Raw genomic sequence first — 20432 nt, 5'->3', positions numbered from 1 at the left:
TGATGAAATGCTACAGAGGTTACATTAATTACAAATAAATCCACTTATATGAAAAAGATATTTAAATCAATTAACTTTTCGAAAAAAAAAAATTCTTATACAAAATTGTATAGCATGAGCATAAATCAGTCAAACGATTTGAAACTTTGGGCGTGGTTGTGTCCATTTTCAAGTTTAAAATTGAGATTCATTTTTTTAAAAATCGATCGACTTCCAAGTGAGTCTTAAAACATTTGTTTTGTAAAATCGGATCTTCTTCATAGGGGTAAAAGGGGGCAAAACAGATCACGTTCTCTAATTTTTTCACCTGTTAATAGCCACTTAAAAATCAAGCATTAAATACCTTTCAGTTTTTTGAAGACATAAAGATTTATGTTGGTAGGACATATAAAGAAAAAGACTCAACACTGGGCAAATTAGGTTAAATAACACTCTACTCAAATGGCTTCGGGTGAATTAAGAGGTGGATTTGAGTTTCTGAGAAAACTTCACGTGTGATAAATGCTATTCCAGACACTCAAACCGGCGGCTTTGTGTTTTTTTGAGGCCGAATTGGAATTGGAAAGTGCATTGGACGGTTTATATGGAAGACCCCCCCCCCTCCCCTCATAAGGGGCCGTCAGAAAATTAGATTGCATTTGAACTAGAAGATCTCAAAATAAGCTTCCGTAACAAATATCAGCCTATTCGACCTCATGGTCACTGATTTTCAAAATGTGCAACCATTGGAAAAAATCGGACAACATTATGCACGACACAAAATTTGCCTGTGCAACTATTGGGCACAGACAAGCTGTTTTAAATGATTTTTTAAATTTTTATGTCACTTTTTTCAAACACTTGAACTTTTGGGTCTTGTTGACCAATCCTGTATGAGTGCATCGACAAAAAAAATCGAGTGAATTTGGTTAAAATCACTAAAATACAGCATAAACACCAAAATCAAGTGCTTAGCTGTGCAACGATTGGCAAATCACCCTATATCTCTCTTGTTTCTCAACCTCGTCATGTAACTTAAATGTAATTCTCATACATTATTCACCTACAAGACTTCAGTTTTCCGCTATTCAAAGTCAGAAAAAAATCCGAAAAAGCAAAGAGCCTGATGGACTTCCCCATGTTTCCTTAAAACTTGGTGACCGAATTGACCGAATTGACCGAACCTCTTCTGATTCTTTTTAAATTGTCGTTAAATTATAGAAAAGTACTAAAATTTTGAAAAAAAAATTTTTTTTAATCCAAATTTTCAAGTCCGGAAAAAATCAGGTGTACGAAATTATCGAGGAATAACTATTTTGTCTTGCTTCCCCAAACTCTTTGAATCAATAATAAATTCCAAAATTTATCATCAAGTAAAAAAAACAATAACGAGCAAACAACATGGTTTCTTCAAACATCAAATCTTCTAGAATTTGTTTCATACTTTATCAATTCTATGAGCAAAGCTTGCATGTTGAGACTATTTATACCAACTTTAGCAAAATTTTTAATCGTATTGACATCCCTCTTTTAATCTTCAAATTGAAACAAAAATGGCTTTCGTCCAAATCTCCTCTCCTGGTTACAATCATACTTAACCGATCGACTACAAATCGTTCGTTTCCTAAACGAAATATCCAAATCTGTAGTTTTAACCTCTAGTGTGCCTCAGGGGTCCTCTCCTTTTCATACTGTTCGTAAATGCCATTTCCTTTATTCCAAATCCTCATTGAATACCTTATATATTTACGCCGCTGACATCAAACTATTTCTGAAAATAAAAACAGCCGAAGGTGTTGAAACATTTCGAAATCAATATTTTCTTTGAATGGTGCAACAAAAGTTTACTTCAATTGAATGTTAAAAAATGCAACTCTATACCATTTAGCAGAAAACAAAGTTACCCTATCATTAAAACAAAATTAGGCAGTCAGCCAGTACAAAAATGCAAAATTGTAAGAGATCTCGGCATCATCGGCAAATCAATCATGAATTTTAAACTTGCTCAAATTGATAACTGTTTTACTAAACTTCTATAAATGTAATTCACTAAGTTCTTTTTACACTATTTGACAATTATGAGATTATTGAAACCAACAGTTTTCAAACCTTAAAAAGAATTGTAAACTAATTGGCATAATTAGAGAAAGTTAATTAAGCTTTCATTGCGTTTCAACACGAATGTTATATGAGCAGGATAAAAACACTATATATTGAACACCATCTTTGGGATTCAACGCATTTGTGACCAATAAATAATAATGAAAGGTTTTTCGGAGAAAATTTTTATAGTGTAGCCTAAGGGTGTTTCTAAGCTTCGAATCCATATATTTTTTTCGCGGAAATATGTTTTGAAATCATCATTTAAGCCTTTTTATTCAAAATTACTGTTGTCCCAATGATTCAACACAATGAATTGAATTGAACAGGCAAGGTTCTAATGATATTTAATGTTTACGTGTTCAATAAACATTGAATATCATTGTAAATCTTTAGGGGTATTTCACTTGCTAGTATGCTTTGCAGGGGCGATTTTGGTTGAGCTAGCAACCAAGAAACAGTTTGTTTATATTTCCAAACACCAACCGATGTTTGTTCAACATTTGGTACATGCATTTCTTTACGAAACGAGCACTGCAAGATTGAACATTCAATAATTGAAATATAGACGTTTTATGTGATCCAATGATCGAACACTTTAATTTGTAAAATTTTAAGAAAATACAGATAGTAAAGGCTGCCACTCTTCCAGAAATCATCTAAAAAGACTTAGTTGAACACTCATATTATTATCTTAGGCGTTTATTTGTCTTTAATCCAATTTTTCTCCCAATAAAAAAAAAGGTTGATTTCATCATCAAGTCGAAAAACCAAGCTAAATTTTGAACACATATACTATGAAAATATACATGAAAATTTGAACAGACTTAGAAAATGCTTCAACAGTGGCACAACGATGTTTGATTCATTTTTCTACTGTATATTATTGTTTTAATTGGTTCGTGACTAGTGTTCAATATCTGGTACCTGTTCAATAACTAGTGCTTCTACCCTATTATGTTTTTAAGAAATAATGAAAATAATTTCCACTGTGAGCTTGTAAGCTATATTTACGCCTTTCAAGGAACTTTTGATCATACCAAAAAAATATTAAATATCTTTACCGAATTTCCTGTCTGTCGTACATAAAGATTCAGCTTAGAAAAAAGTGAAGAACCTTGACAGACAATCTTATTAATTTTATATCATCTGTGAAAATCAGTTGTTTCATGTTGGCCCACCAGCATATCTGATCTCTTAAATTTGGCCCACCTATTAAAAATGTTGGTCACCCATGCTCTAGGGCATATGTCGGCAACCTGCGGCTCTTTGGATATAAAGCTGCGTCTCTTTTAATCACTGTCCAAATATAAAATATATTTTTGAATAAAAAATTTACTAAATCGTGCTTAAACGATATTTGAGTCTTTGAATGGCAAAATAGCATTATTTGAAGCCTAATTTTACATTTTTTTTGCTTTCAACTGGTTTTGAAACATAAGCATAGAGATCAAGATTTAATTTATCATTTACCGTAAATGCAAAAAATAACAAAAACTTAAATAACAATAACTTAAATCGATAATCGCCAGGATATCGAAGGAAAAAGCCCGGATTTTTCCCGGTTTTATTTACAATTTTTCCTAATTTAAAATTTTCAACATGTTTTAGCGAAATAAATTCACATGCATTTTTTTAATTGTGAGATAAGATAAGATCGCCGCCAGAGAAATTCGAAAACGGTTGCCATGAACCGAGTGCATTTTAGGAACTATGTTCATCAAGCTATTTCGTGAGACGGTATGCTATGAAAATTAAAATTTATAATGCCCGAATATTACACAGTTTTGAGTTTAAAATGTAGAAACCCTATGGCCGGATTTGCCCGGTCTGAATACGTGTAGAGAAAAAATCAAGTAAGCTAACTCTATAAATAATGGGTTTAAAAGTGAAAAGATACATGAAATTATAATACAAAATTAAAAAAACTAAGAATTTAGAATTACAAATTAAAGTTTGACAGCTTTTCAAACTCGAATCAGCACTGAGAAGAAAGGAAAGTTTCAATTATGAATATCTATTGGAAAACTTATTCTCAGCCTAAATACTTATAATCAATAACTAAATTGACCTTAACACACGAAAGCAGTTTTGTTATTATTATCTAAATTGATTGTATGTGAAAAATGTGAACCTTTGAGTCTTAGCAGATTTAAACTGGTCAAACCACAGATTGTTTCCAGTAATTTAGCTTTAGCAAGCATTGATGAATAAACAACAATGAATAGAATTTCATTCTTCTTTCAATTGAACTCACAAGGCTGAAGAATCACGTGTGACATAAATGAGATATGTGAATTTACAGATACATAAAATTCTTAAGACACGTTCGCTTAGTGTCATGAATTTTGAAAATTCAACCAGTTGTCAGGAGAATAAGTTTGAAGATTCAAATTTTCAATTGATTCAACGTTAACCTTATATGTTGAAAATGAGACTGTACGTTGTTTGATTTTCAAATAAGCAAAGCAGGGTGAGTAGTCCGAACATTAGTTTATTATCCATCCAACGTTTCGGTGCTATGTTTGCGCCAACTTCAGGGAAACTACAATTTTTTTTACAGGTATTAGAATTACGTGAAAACAGTTTTGTTACAAATTATCATATTGATGAACGGGCCTCCTTACAATAATGTGTTTGTTCTTTGTTGTGGAGCTTGAGTTAAGTTTATTGTCGGTTTGTTGGTCGAATGGTAGTTTGCACATGCTTTGGGTCATATTGTATATGAAGTTTGAATTTGAATTTGAAAAACATAGATAAATTGCTTACAGAATCGGTTTGTAAGAAGGACCGTATAACAATATGATAAAAATTTATAACAAAAAGTGTTTTCACCTAATTCTAATACCTGTAATAAAAATTGTAGTTTCCCTGAAGATGGTGCCAACAAAGCACCGAAACATAGGATAGATAATAAACTGATGTAGGAATTAATCAGACTGCTTTGCTAATTTTAAAGTTAACTTTATACTTCTGGATTTTGGATACGCGAAATCTAGGGAATATCACAGAAAATATTGACAATTTTAAGAAAATATATTTTCCTTTATTTTATCAGCTCTTCTTTGCCGAAAAAATAATGAATGTTCTGCTTATTCAAATACGTGAAAATCTTATATTCTAACATCATGCAAAGTATTCATTCAAGTTTGATATGGATTTTAAATTTTTCTAGACGCGGTATTTGCCATCGCGTTAAAATTGATATTAAATCAAACCATGTTAGAAAAGTGGACGATCCAGAAGAGAATTCATGTACTTAAAGGTAATCAGAAACAAATTTAAAAGAAATATCCAAGAGAGAAAAAACTCTAATGGTTTTTGAAGTCATTTTCGTAAAACCAATGTTCAGTGATCATTATTTTTTTTTAAATAAAACAAATCAATAAATCTTTAATGTGGCTCTTTCAAACTCAAAAATTTGAAATTTTGAAGTTTCCGACTCGAGAGGTTGCCGACCATTGCTCTAGGGCAGGGATGAGCAATCCGCGGTCGGCGGGCCGCATGCGGCCCTCGAGACTTACTTGTGCGGCCCGAGAAGCTTATCTCAAATTGAATTCACTTCACGATTTTTTTCTACGATAAATTGTTAATTATCATAAAATAGCAGTTCATACAAAACCAAAACATGATTTATCAATAAATTGATATGCATGTCACTTGTTTGCAGTTGCGTTTTTGGTGCCTATGTTTCAACTGATTTTTTTTTAAGAATTTTGCGTCTTTAATTCAAAACATTTTCCAAATTTCAACTTTTGCTTCTAGTTTCGGTAATATGGCGTGAGAAATTTTTTAAATTAATCTGTTTTGGGTAAAAAAGATCTTTGATAACTGATTAAGCAATAAACCTACACAACAATCAAAAGCAAATTTTCAATCAATTTACTACCCTTTTTTTCAATCAAGGGCTCAGATATTGTCAAAATATTCTTGTTTATAAAAATTGAATTCCACAATTTATACAAATAAAAAAAAAAAGATTACAATTTCTTCTGACCCCATTAAAGAATATCATTGAATATTGAATATCGATGATTTCATTTTTTTCAACAAGTTTGTTGAAGACTGCGAAATTATTTGACTCACGGTTTTAAAAATATCAAAGATTCAATTTAGTTTGACTTTTCTTTAAAATTTCGTATAAATTCCCGGTTTTGCAGGTTTGGATAACAAAAAGAAAACTTCTATTTCTTTTTTTCTCAGAATTCAAAATTACTCGTAGTTTTTGTGAAAGTTGATCATTGAGTCAATAGGTATTTGTATTTAATAGTTTTGTCAAAAATGGAAATAAATTGAAAAACTTATTTTTTAACTATTTTTTAAAGTTATCTTCAAAACTAGAACTGACAAAAAAAAAAATAATTGAAGACAAAATCAGTTCTGAGATTCCTTGCACCTCGGAAAATGTGAATTTTGTTAACTTGTGTTATGTGCTATTTCTAGAAAATATATTTAGCAAATCTGGAAAAAAAAACATTGATTAAAAGAAGTCATTCAACTTAAAAATTAGATATCCACATTACCAAAGTCATAAGATTTTCATGATTTAGCCTTAGAAAGCGTATTCCAGAGATATCTAAATTAAATTTAAAATTTATGAAATCGGTAAATATTTTCTAAAATAAAAAATATAAACTGTAACATTGACGAAGCTGGTTAAATTTTTTTTTTTTCAATAATTTTGAAACCTTGCTCAACAATTTTCGAAAATGGGCACATAAAAAAATCATTACGGTTAAGCTCCATGAAAATTTTAAATTGAAGTGATCACGAAAAAAGCCATCGCAACGGTTTCCTTTTTGTAAAAAAAAGAATATTCGCTAAACTTTTCAAATCACTCAAAACATTCATATTACTTGAAAATTATCAAGATTTATTGATGAACCTATTCAATTTTGACTGGTTTAATCACCATTAATTTAAAAAAAATGTATGCAAGTACATGAATACGTCCTTTATCCTTTTTAATTTTTTTGTCACAAATTTTTCGTTATAAAGAATAACGTAAAGCTGGGCAAACTATTACCTATTACTTAAATTTTACTTTGATTCGGCCCGCCGAAAGAATTTCAAATTAAAAGTGGCCCGTTGCTTCAAAAGGTTGCTCACCCCTGCTCTAAAGCATTTGAGCCAAAAACCCTTCCTCCGATACACCCGGGAATTTTAAATTCGTAAAATTTTACAACTCTTATGTATAAATTAGAAAAAATCTACTTACAGCACTCTCATTTTTTTATTCATTTCAATCGAATGTGAGATTTTTCACAGTTGATATGTTCAGATTGTTTTGGGCTGTAGATACCCACATAATTTATGAGTTTTCAATTTTTTGAGCCTAACTGTTCGAATTATCACCTGTCAAATGGTTTCGGGTTTAAGCAGAAATTAAGCGTGTAAATGATGTCTAAATAGATAGTCTAAAAGCTTGACATACATATTTCATTATGACTTCATCCACCCCCTGCTGCGAAGGTGTTAATAGCATTGATGGTGCAGTTATGTTCCCCAAACTTATTTTTCACCCCGCCATCGAACCCATTTTGTATGCTTACATGCCTAAATTCTCAACTCGCATAGCGATAGATACATGAAAAATGTGTGCCAAGATGATGGGCAACAAGTCAGGTCAGGTCAACTCGAAAACTTACATGGCAAATCGTCGTGTTCCGACGTCGTCGAGTAGTGCTGTTCCAGCAGTAGCAACCCCGGGGACCCCGTCGAAAAGGGGGACGTCGGGGGCGTCGAGGGCGTCGAGCTACCACTGCCCGGCGTATAGGAGTGCCGTTTGAAGCCGAGAAACTTTTCACGGAGCGGACTTGATCCGCCCCCGCCTCCGATTCCGTATAGGTGGCTTACAACGGCATAGCGATTTCGATGCTGTTGTTGCAAGTCACGTCTTCGAACGACTGGCGGCGGCAGCAAAAGCGATGGAGACGGCGTCCGCTTCGCCGGGGACGCCGGGTCCTCCAAGGGGTCAGCAGTTGGTCTCAGCAAACGTCCGCCCACCAGCTTCAGGGGGTCGTCTTCCTGGACAGCGTCTTTGCCGTTGCCGAAATAGGAATAACTGTCGCCGGTGTTGTTATTATTATTGTTTTTGCTGTTGTGACAGTTGCTGTCAAAGGCCGGCGTCGGGCTGAAGCTGCCCACACTCTTGAGTGCCACCGCGATGCTGCTGGGCCTCAAACTGATGTTGTACGATTTCCACTTTTTGCGTTCGAACTTGGCACACTCGAACAGGAACGTGTCGTCGAATTCCGGCATCTTGACGAAGCTGACGTCTTTCGCCGGCACAACTCCACGCGCATAAATTTTCGATAAGCGTTCGGTTTCAGGTAATGTTCACATTTTACTACGTTTTTCTTCAGACTGTTTTCCACATCACAGAAAAATTATCCCGCACTTTTATTCAAACACAAAAACTAAAAAGACACAACGTCGTCGTTTATGATTTTTCCTCCTTCCTCGTTTATCGATGATAACATTCAATAATAACGGTTGCCGCCGCTCCGTCGGTGTGGTTTTTCATCCCTGGATCAGCTACACTAGGAAAAGTCATTAAAACAAACGTTAAACGAGCGTTAAGCGAGCGAAAGGGAAACTGCTGCGCAAATCAACCGGAGATAAGCCTTAACTCGTTTTTATGCAACACGGTTGATTTTTGCGTCGTTCCGGGTAAGTATGCAGTTGGATCTTGTGGTGGTCGTTGCTGAATGCTGAGAGGAGGAAAAAATACTGTGTAAACCCTTGTCTAAGGGTTCAAGCGAAAAATGAAGGATTCCATTGATTGGTTACGTAATTATTTTTTCTTTTAATTAAACCATGCGACCCGGAATCTCCGGTGACAATTTCTAATGTTAAACGCTATCGCTTCAGAGAAGGAAACAGGACTGCGTCAGATATACCATAGTTTCTTACGTACAGGCCGATTTATCGAAAAAGCTGACAAAAATTTTGCAAATCTGAACGAAATCCAGAATTTTGTTCAAAACATAGGGAGAGAGGGGGCATAACGCCCACGTTAAGGTAAAAGCCTTGTTTTAGAGTACATTTGAATAGATTAACTTTAATTTTCGATTGTGTTTGGAAGTTTGATTTATTTTTTGTCTAAATCTGATAGTTAGAATAACTGGAAGGTCAAAAAGGCCACAAATTTAATGATGTTTGAAGAGTAGGTTTAAAATTGATAAGATTCAGTAGGGGCATAATGCGCATATGTGTGTACCCAATCGCGCCGTTTAACGTTTAATAAGTGTTTATTGATTCAAGTGCCTCCGAGCTCAGAACTGTGTTTTGCAATAAATTGGATACGGGAAAGGTTCAAAGTTTCATAATAAAATTTGATAAGACAGTGTACAGAATCGTGTTTGTTAAATACTGAAATTTGGCAGAAGCGATCATTGACGTGGCGTATTTTGGGTTTCTAACTCGGTGAACTTGTGGGATTCAATTTTCCGGTTGCTGAGATGCGTGTCATTTTTTCATGTCCTACTTACAAGGACGTTTGTATTCCGCGTACGTTTGGACAAACTGAAGTAAAATGTGGAAAAAATAAAATACATCCGAAGTCTTGTTTAATGCAGTAGTTCAGCTCTAAGGTGACAAAGTGGTGATCATAAAAAGAAAGGATTTTGTGGGAAAGTGTGCAATGCAAATGTGGTTTCTAAATCGTGTTTACTGGAGAATTACCGAGGAATTGTTCCGAATAAGAAACGGACCAACGATAAGTATTATTGTAAACAAATAATAACATAAATTTATTCATTTATTTAATTTTCCATAATAGCGAAATATGATTTTATTTTGCCATTGCCTGCGATGAACTTTATTATCGATCATTGTTAAACTATAAAAAAACTTTTCGAGCTCAAACAGACCTCGAGAGGTTTTATCCTCTACTAATATTTTCCATTTCTCTTATTTATTTTCAAGAGCGAGTAAAGGCGCTTCATCTTTGGTCGATGACCAGATATGATTGTACACTGAAATCCAAAACAGAAAATAATAAGTTAAGAATTCTTCAAAATATTTCTTTCCTAAAGTTTTGTGATTTCTATGTACTAAATAAATCATTTCCAGCCCTCTAGAATGGTCCTGGTGATTGGCGAAGTTTCCTTAAATTACACATGGTTTCTTCATCAAGGAGCATTTTTCTTAGCATGCTTCCAACGATAATGTCCATTTGAAACGTATGGTACTGGTGGTCCACGTTTCTTCCTGTTCCTGTGTTCCGGTTGTCTCTGCGTTCTCTGCTCCATGGTAGGTCCAACCACATTATGTTTTTTATAATTTTAATGTTTTTATGTTAAAATAATCAAAAACATGATTAAAGACAAGAAGAATAATTACACACTAGTATTATTCTTTGGGACTCAGACATAAGTTCTGGCTGTGGAAGTACGATTAGTGATTAGTGATTAGTGATTAGTTTATTGATTCAAGTGCCTCCTCTACTTCACAGATGGAAAAATGTATTGCTACGCGCAATACTGCCAGATATACTGAAATTCTTGTGAATAGTTAATTAAATCTAAATTAAATTTAGGAATTTTAAATATATTCGTTTGTATTCAAGTTATGTTTTCCAATACAACATATAAATATCTTTAAAATTGTTATGATGAAACGGCATATACATTTGAACAAATATGAAACATGCATAGAGATAAACGGACATGGCGCGTTTTGCTCTACCTAGACATGTTTATAAAAAATCGTTCAAAATAACAGAAAAATAATTAAATAAGGAAACTTTTCGTTTTGTGATGCTTTTCAAGACCAGTGTTCATCATTTTAACAGATATCAGGTAATTTTTTTTAACGATAGATGCCGTAATTCCTTACGAAAGTCAAGGCACAAGTTGCAAGGAATATGCCTTAAAAATATTTTTGGATTTTTGCAGGGATTTATCGCATATTTGATGCTAATTTTTTGTACAAAAGGTTTCTACTGTTGATTAGAAAGGAATAACGTACAGAATTCTTTAAAAAAATACATATCTAGCTAGATATTGCAGTGGGGCGTTTTGCACACACTTGGCATTATATCCCCAGTTCCCCTACAAAAGAAAAGTGTAAGAAAATTGATTGAAATTTTAATTTTTCATCAAAGCACATAAGCAGCGTTCAAACAGAATCTAAGAATTTGTATTTTCGTTTTTTTTTTTTCAACTTATTCTAAAAAGATCGTTTCGGACGTAAAAATTAAAACTTGAAAGTAATTGAAGTGTTTTACTTGATTAACAATTTGATATGACTACACCCGTGCAAAATACGGGAAGTTTTCCACAATATCCACCCGGGCTGGAGCGGACTGTCTTGAATTTTTCAATTAATTTCTGGGCTACCTCGGATTCATGGATGGCAAAACTCCTCAGACCAGCTTGTCCAGTGAAGGGGAGTGCATTTGTTTTCGTCAGCTCTCCCAAGCTGTACGAAGAGAGACAAATCGCACTGCAATCAAGAGTGAGATTGTCAACACATAAGACTCGTAAGAGTGAACGAGAGCCGTCACATCCGCTGATGAAGAGAGTTCCTTTCTCCGAAAAAATCTTTTGCGCACTGTGTTGAGGAGAAATCTGAGAGCTAACACAGTTTTTTCTTGGTATGTTTACGAGAGAAAACGCTGCTCTCCGAACCAGAGGTGCCAGAGATGCCAGAGGTGTCCTGATTTGCGAGAGGCGACCTGATTTTTCAAAAACTCTCGTATTTTCTTGAATTTTGAAAGTTGGTCTTTAAAGTGTCCTGATCTTTAAAAAAAAATCTGAATTATAATTGAATTTATAGTTAAATGATGAGAATATCAAACGAATCTGTAATAAAACAGTTTTACCTCTTAAACCGATGGTAATTTTCGGTTCCGATTATATTTGAACGGGATTTTTCGATATAAACTGCAAGCCAGCCAAAAAATTGATCTCTTCTGTTGCATGAATTGAGCAGCATAGTTATTTCGCCTTCATTTATTCAACCTAACAAGAGCTGAATTAAATTTCCACCCATCTACTGGTGTTTTATAAAATTGAGATTTTTGTTTATCCACGGTGTCCTGATTTTCTGGTGAAATCACTTGGCACCCCTGCTCCGAACGCCTCCTTTGACAGTTATTTTTCCAAGTAAAAAAAGTTCCATAAACTGCAGTGGGCATGGTAGTCACAAATACAGATTTATCTTGGAAAGTACAGATTTTTTTATTATTTGGTACAGGGTTTATTCGCACAGAAGACAGATTTTAAGCATTTGGTTAAGATAAACAAAGTTTTCATTATTTACAAAAATAGACCACAAATACCGTTGTGAAATAGAAACCATATCGGCTGAACATATCATTAAGAAAAAGACTTAATTCAGATACATGTGAATGTCGTCAATCATGGAAAATAATAACACTTGGTGAAAGTAGCTTCCGGATTTTAAAACACTTTTTAGATAATTAATTAATTTTTAATATAGAAAAATTGAGAAAACAGAAAAGGTCAAACGTTTTTCTAATATTTTGCACTGATGATCTTTTTTATTGTTGGTGCACATTTCGGTGCAGACTTTTTGTTGGTGATTTTTTTTTCAATAAAAGTAAAGTTTTGAAAGTGGCAACCCTGACAGTGGTGGAAAAATTGTTGTTTTTGTTTGTTTAAGTTGTGTGGTGAGAGTCTAATTAGTTTTGTTCTCCATTAATATTGAGGTGTATGACTGAAACGCTACGACGCTACAGGTGTCCTGTTTTATCAGGATTTGTCCTGATTTTCGAGAGACCGTCCTGATTTTTAAAAAAACTCTCGAGTCGTCCTGTTTTTTTTTAAGTGGGTCTCTAAAACGTTCTGAATTGTCCTGATTTTCATAAACACTTTTCAAATATAATCGACTTTGTGGTTAAACTATGAAAAAACCGAATAAATCTGTAAAAAAATAGTTAAACCCTTTTAACAGATGGTAATCTTCGGTTCAGAAGATGTTTAAGCGGTGTTATTCGATATGAACTGCAGACCAGACAAATAGCTGCGTACTGCTGTTGCATATATCGAGGCGTTTATTACACCTGTATTGCGCCTTTATTTATGCAATGGTAGTAGAGATGCTTATTATTTCCCTGAATCAAAAGGTGTCCTGAAAAATCCTTATTTTTAGCTTCGCGTTGTCCTGAATTTTGACGAAACCACCTGGCACCAAGATTGCCGAAATCACAGAAAATTCTATAATTTCACAGAATTTTGAGCCAATTTTCGTCACAGAACACAGAATTTTGACAATATTCACAGATTTAACAGAGTTTTGAAATTAGGGACATTTTTTCAAAATTCAATTTTCCGTGTCAATATAAATTTTGGATATTTATCTTTGAATTAGAAAATTATGATTAAAATTGGTGATGTTTATTGATTTTTCTTAAATTATGTATTAAAAAGACGTATGTTGACATGACTTTTGAATGAAATTTATGGAAAAAGCATCACAAAAAACCGTCACAGAATTTTTGGGTAAAATCACAGAAAATCAGAATTTTTTTCGTAAAAACACAGAGTTTTGTTCGGCAACCTTGCCTGGCACCTCTGCGTCTGAGTCGCTTCCAGCTCTTGTAAACTGTGGTGCCAGGTGCCCAGATTTGTCTATTGGTCAGTGATTTTGCTCAGATTTTTGCTCAGAGTGCCCAGATTTTACAGACTTTCAAAACTGAGAGATGAAATCCTGATTAATGTATCGAATAAGATCCGTAAGTGACAGATTATACCAGCAATTTCGCTTGGATGCACTGGTATATCACTAATCTTAAACTTAATTGTTTTAATGTTTTTGCTGAGTTGAAGTTCTTCAAAAAATCAATTTTAGCCTCATTTATATGTTGTGACTCTTGTTCTTCTAAATGCTCAGCTTCACATTCATAAGGAAATTGACTTTTTTTAGGGCTTTTCATCCTATTGGATGATTCATCTCGTAGCCCCATAGAAGAGAAGGATATTGATAAATTGTACAAGGTTACGAAAATCATATTTTTCCAAGGTATAAAGAATTTATCAACTTTTTTTGATTGATTTGGTTGCCTGTATCCAAATTTTGTTTTTGAAATAATTTTTAAAGTAGGTAAAATTCGATTACGAAATTTCGGCACTTCTGGGACAAAAATGTAAAACATTACAAAAACTTCACAAACAAAGGTTTTCAATCAATGATCTACTTTTTCCGAAAACCGCAAGTAATTTTGACTTCTGCGAATAGAAGTTTATTTTCTTGTTTACTGTTTGCCATTCTGTATAAAAATAGGAATTTTGACGAATTTTCAAAATGGTTTTGAATCAAATTGAATTTTTTAAGTGTTTTAGAACTAAAGTCAAATCGTTCGGTCAACTTCAGCAATTTAAAAAAAAATTGAATTTGAACCTTTCAAAAAACAAATACTTTCTTCAGTAATGTCAAAAAACTTGTAGTGAGTGATATCTTTTCAAATTTCTTTGGTTAAAAGGATACAAAAAAACAAATTCGGAATCAATTTTTGTTTTTTATTTAGGTTTTTTTTTTATCAGTTATCAATGCTTGATTTCACTCAAACTTGATTCATTTTTAAACTTTTCAACACTATATCAACTGAACTAGAAGTGATAGACAAAATCTGATAAAATATTTGAGTTCCGGGAGCCTAATTAATCAAAATCAGTCATTAAAAAATAGGCACAAAAAATGCTGTTCCCCTGAGTATCAAAAAATTTTTATAAATAAATAAAAAAAAAATAATTTTTTTCTCAAATGCAAAAAAACTTATCTAACCTTTATATTTTGTATTATTTGAAAAAAAAATCGCCAAGTTTTTAAGTCTTTCTATTTGAATATTTGATTTTTTTTAAAGAAGTATTTTTTTGTTCTTCAATTTTTGTTTTGAAAAACGAAATCTTCTTCTAAATTTTCAATAAGGAAAACATTTAGGTACCTTTTATCCTTTCTAGGACCCAATTTTTCTATTGAAGGCAACAAAATACTCAGAGCTTAATATTTTTAAAGTATGTAATTTGCGCATGAAAATTTTGAACGTTCCTCTTATTTTTATCATTTTAAATCTTCTTTTTCAATCGATCATGATTTTTAATTAATCTATGAAAAGATCTTAATATATTACAAAGCAGCAACATCAAAGTTTAATTTTAATGCGCATTCTAACTAAATAAGTATTTGCTTTGAACTTTCAATATTTACAACAAAACTTGGAGTTTAATTTTTTTTTCTTTGTCAGTTTTTTTAGGATCAATTAATATAAGCATTTTTAATGGTGAATTTAACATGTTGTTTTATAAAAATTAAAAGATAGTATTGGGAACTTCAAAAATGAGCATTGGTTGCCTTTTATTTTAATAACTAGGTGAGAACGAATATATAAAAAAAAGTTATGACTTAGTTCACTTGGAATAAAATTAAATATTTTCTTCTTTTCATCAAAATTAAACCATTCATTAATCAATTATATTTTAAATAAATTCTCTGAAGTTAAAAACTGATTTTTATTTTTTTTCTAATCGATTATTCTAATAATTATTTAGAAAACAGATCAAAAGACACGGCCAGCCGAGTCGACTCTTATAAGAAAAATGCATTTTTTTTGGTATAAAAAAACAGAAAATGTAATAAGCAGTATCAACTAAATAAACACTTTTTCGGTCCCTGAAGAAGATCTAATGAGGATCAAAATGTTGGAAGCGAAAATCAATACGTCGTTTTTTTTGCTAACATAAGTCTGCCTGCCGATTGATTCAAAGTAACAATTATTAATCATAGATAATTGATGATTAGATTTAAAATTCAATTTAGAATTCGGATTTATGTAGATATTTTATTTATATATAGGTACTATTTCTATGTATAAACTCTTTTGTTAGAAGCTTTAAACTCTTTAATGTTTATCCGTTTTCTGGTGCTTCGGAAATATTGATTTCAAATTTGTAAATGAGACTACTTAAAATTTATTTTGTTTAATTCAGAATAAATCTATTTGCGTATTAATTGTGCATTTTTGGAAATGTTATTATTCAAGCTAAATTTGAATTTCGAAAACCCTCAAGCTCTAATTTCCTTTCCCGTCATAAGCCTGCACTGTGCGTTTTTTTTTTCAAAATTTACAACATTTCAAAATTTCAAAAATCATTAAAAAAATTTACAAACATGGCGGACTTTCTATCATATCCGATTTAAACTGACTTCAGACGACATTTTATACGATCTCTTCACTATGCAGTTGAAATTGCGATTCACAACACCATTGTAAACGACTTAAGTTATCATTTTTGATACGAGTTCATGTTTGCTGGGACACTGATTAAACTGTCGGATGGGCAAGATGAAGGTAGAAAATTGTTGTGAGTTCGAATCTCATCAACGACCTTTTTTTTATTTTCTTGGTTTTTGGATGAATTAATGAATAGGATGAAAATTCCATAAAATGTTTTCTTTTTTCGCTTAAATGTATTGGTTATGCATCATTTTGCTTGGGAGCTCAAGTCTTTATGTCAGTAGTGCTTTTCCAATCATATTCCAATATCCAATCTTTGGTCCTAAGAATTTTGCAGCCCATGTTTGGCATATAGTTAGCGCCAACCGTTTCTTTGGTTGAGGAACAACAGAAAATGAGCACAAATTTATGATAAACAAATATTTAAAACCAGAATTTGATTCGGTCAAAAAAGCGAAAAATCTGTAATCAGAATTTAAATACATAGTAAAACGTGAGAACAAAAAAAATTCATGCAAATAAGTTTTATTTACTGTCTAGTAAAACCAAAAGCCGATTTAGGTTTCATTCAGTTCTACAAACTTGGTATTTCACCAACAAGCTCAAAAGCTATAATTTCTCAACACTTGACATTGAACCATCCAAATTAAGCACAAATAAACTGCCCCACACACGACGTGCGATCATCGCTGCCTACGGATGGATCTGTGTCTCTAATCAACGTAAAAGGTCATCTCGGGTCTCAGCAAAAAGCATCATCAAACAGGTAGAATCATTCGGGTCATCCGAGTTAAGTTATAATGGGACACATTTTCCAATTGAAGAAAGTCCCTCGACAAATTACAATCGGCTCAAGTGCGACTTTCAACTGTATGGCACCCATCATATTATGATGCGCATGCTGATGATGATGACGCCGAATTTAATTGGTGTCCCCATCCATACTCAATATGGGATCCAGCGGCGTAATTTGGAATCACTTTTAGCAAAGCTGCCAAAACTGCTATTAACTAGCTAGGGGGTTCCAAAATTTTCTCACGATACTCGTCGACGAGATTCGGCTCTTTGATTTAGGCGGTGATTTAGGTGCAGAGTTGGTTTATGAACCATTCTCTGTCATCATTCGGTTGATTTTTTTCCATCTCCTTTTTCTAGTTATTTCTCCATTCTCGTTCAGTTTGTAGACAAGAATGTTGGCCCATGATTTGACCAAAACACACATGTGAATGGACCCCTGTGTTTGGCGCTGCCTTTCGGGTGAAGGTCATAAAGATTTGAGGTACCCACCAGCACTTTGAAGCAGCCTGCCGGATCAACCAACGCAGCCGCAGTCTAAATAAAGATAAATGATCATATTAAATCTTGCGAAAAAACAGTTGAAGCGAAAGATTGAGATCGCTTCATCTCGTACCTTTTGGGTCTGACGAGTGACTTTTTTTTGTAGAACGTCATACGTCTGTTTAGCCCCCACAGTTTGTGGTGGGAATCGACGCTCTGGGAACTACGGTAGTCGAGCGTGCTTCCGCTTCTCCCAGGCAGCGAACGGTAGTAAGAATGCGAATAGCGTCTTTCCGGATGGCTATGATGTTCCATGACTCATCCAATTTGTCGTTTCCTTACAGGTTTTTTTTGTAGCACCACGGGAGGATTCTTTGGCTAATTGTGACGCGAGAATAGTAAATGGTTCCAAAATTTGTGAAAAATTTCAAACTAAAAAAATTAAAATCCTTGAAGATGGTCAACTAAGGTTTTCGAAACGTCGGAATTTTCAATATTGAATATTAAGCTGTATGTTTTGATATTTTAACTTATGACGGATTGGACAAAAAAATGTTTGCCGACATTTCGATGTCGATACAATACCTTGGAAAATGTTTTTTTTTTCAATTTCAATGGTTTAAAACCTTTTGTGAAAAATTTCATTCTAAAAAAGTGAAAATTCTTGAAGATAGTCAACTAAGGTTACCGAAACGTCGGAATTTTTAATATTGAATTTTAACCCTTTTTTGATTTTGATTTCTTAATTGGCGTCGGATCCGACCAAAATAAATGTTTTTTTGCCGACGTTTCGATGTCGATTACCATTTTCTTCAGGGACCAAATAAAAAATACCCTTGAAAAAGGTTTTTTTAAATTTTTGATAAAAAAATTGTTCCTTGGACTAACCCAGAATAAATCCCACCCATTTCCCATGGATTTGGATAGATAAACTTTTTTTAACGCCTCAAATACTCTCCTGCTGCTTTTCGTCCCCGATGGATGATGATAATGATGGGAGCATCCAACGAGCCAAAGTCTCATCAGATCCAGAGTTCTTAAAATAGAAAAAAGCCGCCGCCGCCGCGATGAGGCGCAGCACAGCAGAAATTAAAAATAATGAACTGATCGCGCGGGAATGTGTGTTCTGTTTATCCATCACACGACGGACGGTAGTCGGGACCGTTTTGCTTCCAGTTCCGTTCTGTTTTGCTGGATGTTTTTGCCATTCGTGTGGATTCGGCACAATGGCGGCGGCGGCCGATCGTGGCCTTTTCGGGGTACGACAATGATCGCATCGCATACCCTCGGGGAGAGGACGACGACCCGAACCGATCGATCGATCGATTGGTCGATGCCAAATTTAACTTACTAGCTCACTACTATAACAGGAGCAAAAAGATTTGCGGTCGTTTAGAATGGAGTTTTTGGATACGATTACTCACTGGTTCGTTAGATTTATGTTATCGACCGTGATAGATGTTTTGTGAATATTTTTGGCTATTTTTAGGTCTAGGGATTCAAACTCTTGAAGTCTGACTCTTGACTTTAGGTTCTCGATTTTTGAATCTCGTTCCTCGACTCTAAGTAGACGTTTGGCATTTGACTCTCGCTAAACTCTTGACTCTTGACTCGACTTTTTTTGACTCATGACGTTTGGCAGTCTTGATTTTTGATTTTTGGCTTTTGTCTTCTGAATCCTGACCCTTGATTCATGGCTTTTGATTCCCAACACTCACCTCTTTACTGTAAAATATTAAAACTCAACTTTTTTTTCTTGACTTTTGACTCTTGACTCTCAACTCTAAAGACTCTTGACTCTTCACTGTTGAGTTTTCACTCTCGATTTTCGACTCTGGAATTTTGGTACTTGACTCTCGAATTTGGACTCTTAACTCTCGACTCGACTTTTAATGTTTTACTTTTAACAGTTGACTCTCGACTCTTGACTAAAGACACCTGATTCTAGCATAAATCTTGACTCTCGACCCGACTCTCTATGACTGTTAACTTTCAACAGTCTGGATTTTTGACTTTTGTCTTTTAACTCTTGACCCTTGGTACTTGACTCAAGACTTTTGATTCTAGAAACTTGCCTCTTTACTGTAATTTATTGAAACTTGAATCTTAACTTTTTAATCTTGACTCTTGAGTTTTCAAATCTAGAGACTCTTTGATGTTGACTCTCAACTTTAGAGACTCTTGACTCTTTACTCTTGACTACTGAGTTTTGAACCTCGATTCTCGACTCTGAGCTTTTGGTACTTGACACTCACTAAACTCTCGACTCTTAACTCTCGACTCGACTTTTTATGCTTTTCTTTTGACAGTTGACTCTCGACTCTTGACTAAAGACGTTTATTTTTGGACTCTTCATTTTTTATTCTTCAGCATTGATTTTCTAATTTTAACCTTTGACTCTTGACTTTTGACTCTTGCGTCTAGACTCTCGAGTTTTGATTATAGACTTCAGCCCTTGACTTTTGACTCGTAACTCTTGACTTTTGTCATTTGGCACTTGGGGGACACTTAGCCCTTGAATCTTGCATCTCGGCCCTCGATTATCGACTCTCGATTCTTGACTCTCAAATTTTGGCAGTTGAACCCCACTCGATTCTTGACTTTAGACTCTTGACTCTTATATTTGACTATTGACCGTTAACTCTTGATTATCGACTCAAGACTCTTGAAGTTAGACTATTGACTTAAGATTCATGATTTTTGAATCTCGTTTCTCGGGGATGTCGGGGACCTCTTGGTGCAGTCCATTACAATCAGAATCTCGTTTCTCGACTCTAAGTAAACATGTGGCACTTGACTCTCGCTAAACTTTTGACTCTCGACTCGACCCGTTATGACTCTTGACTTTTGACAGTATTGATTTTTGCCTTTT

At 33.9% G+C, this 20432-nt stretch overlaps 1 protein-coding gene across 13 annotated transcripts in view; it reads right to left on the bottom strand.

Annotated features, from left to right (window-relative positions):
• LOC129750730 (guanine nucleotide-releasing factor 2) overlaps positions 1 to 20432 on the bottom strand; it is a 246035-nt gene that overhangs the window by 122126 nt on the left and 103477 nt on the right. For 6 of the 13 annotated variants that reach the window (XM_055745776.1, XM_055745837.1, XM_055745746.1 and 3 more), the window contains exon 2: positions 7728 to 8621. The exons of the other annotated variants lie outside the window; for them this stretch is intronic. In XM_055745776.1, coding sequence (XP_055601751.1) covers positions 7728 to 8340 — 613 coding nt within the window. In that variant the 5' untranslated portion in view covers positions 8341 to 8621. The remainder of the gene's footprint in view (positions 1 to 7727; positions 8622 to 20432) is intronic. 13 annotated transcript variants of the gene reach the window in all.

Source organism: Uranotaenia lowii, chromosome 1, assembly GCF_029784155.1.
Source record: "Uranotaenia lowii strain MFRU-FL chromosome 1, ASM2978415v1, whole genome shotgun sequence".
Lineage (NCBI taxonomy): Eukaryota > Metazoa > Arthropoda > Insecta > Diptera > Culicidae > Uranotaenia > Uranotaenia lowii.
This window is presented reverse-complemented; position numbering and strand designations above follow the sequence as displayed.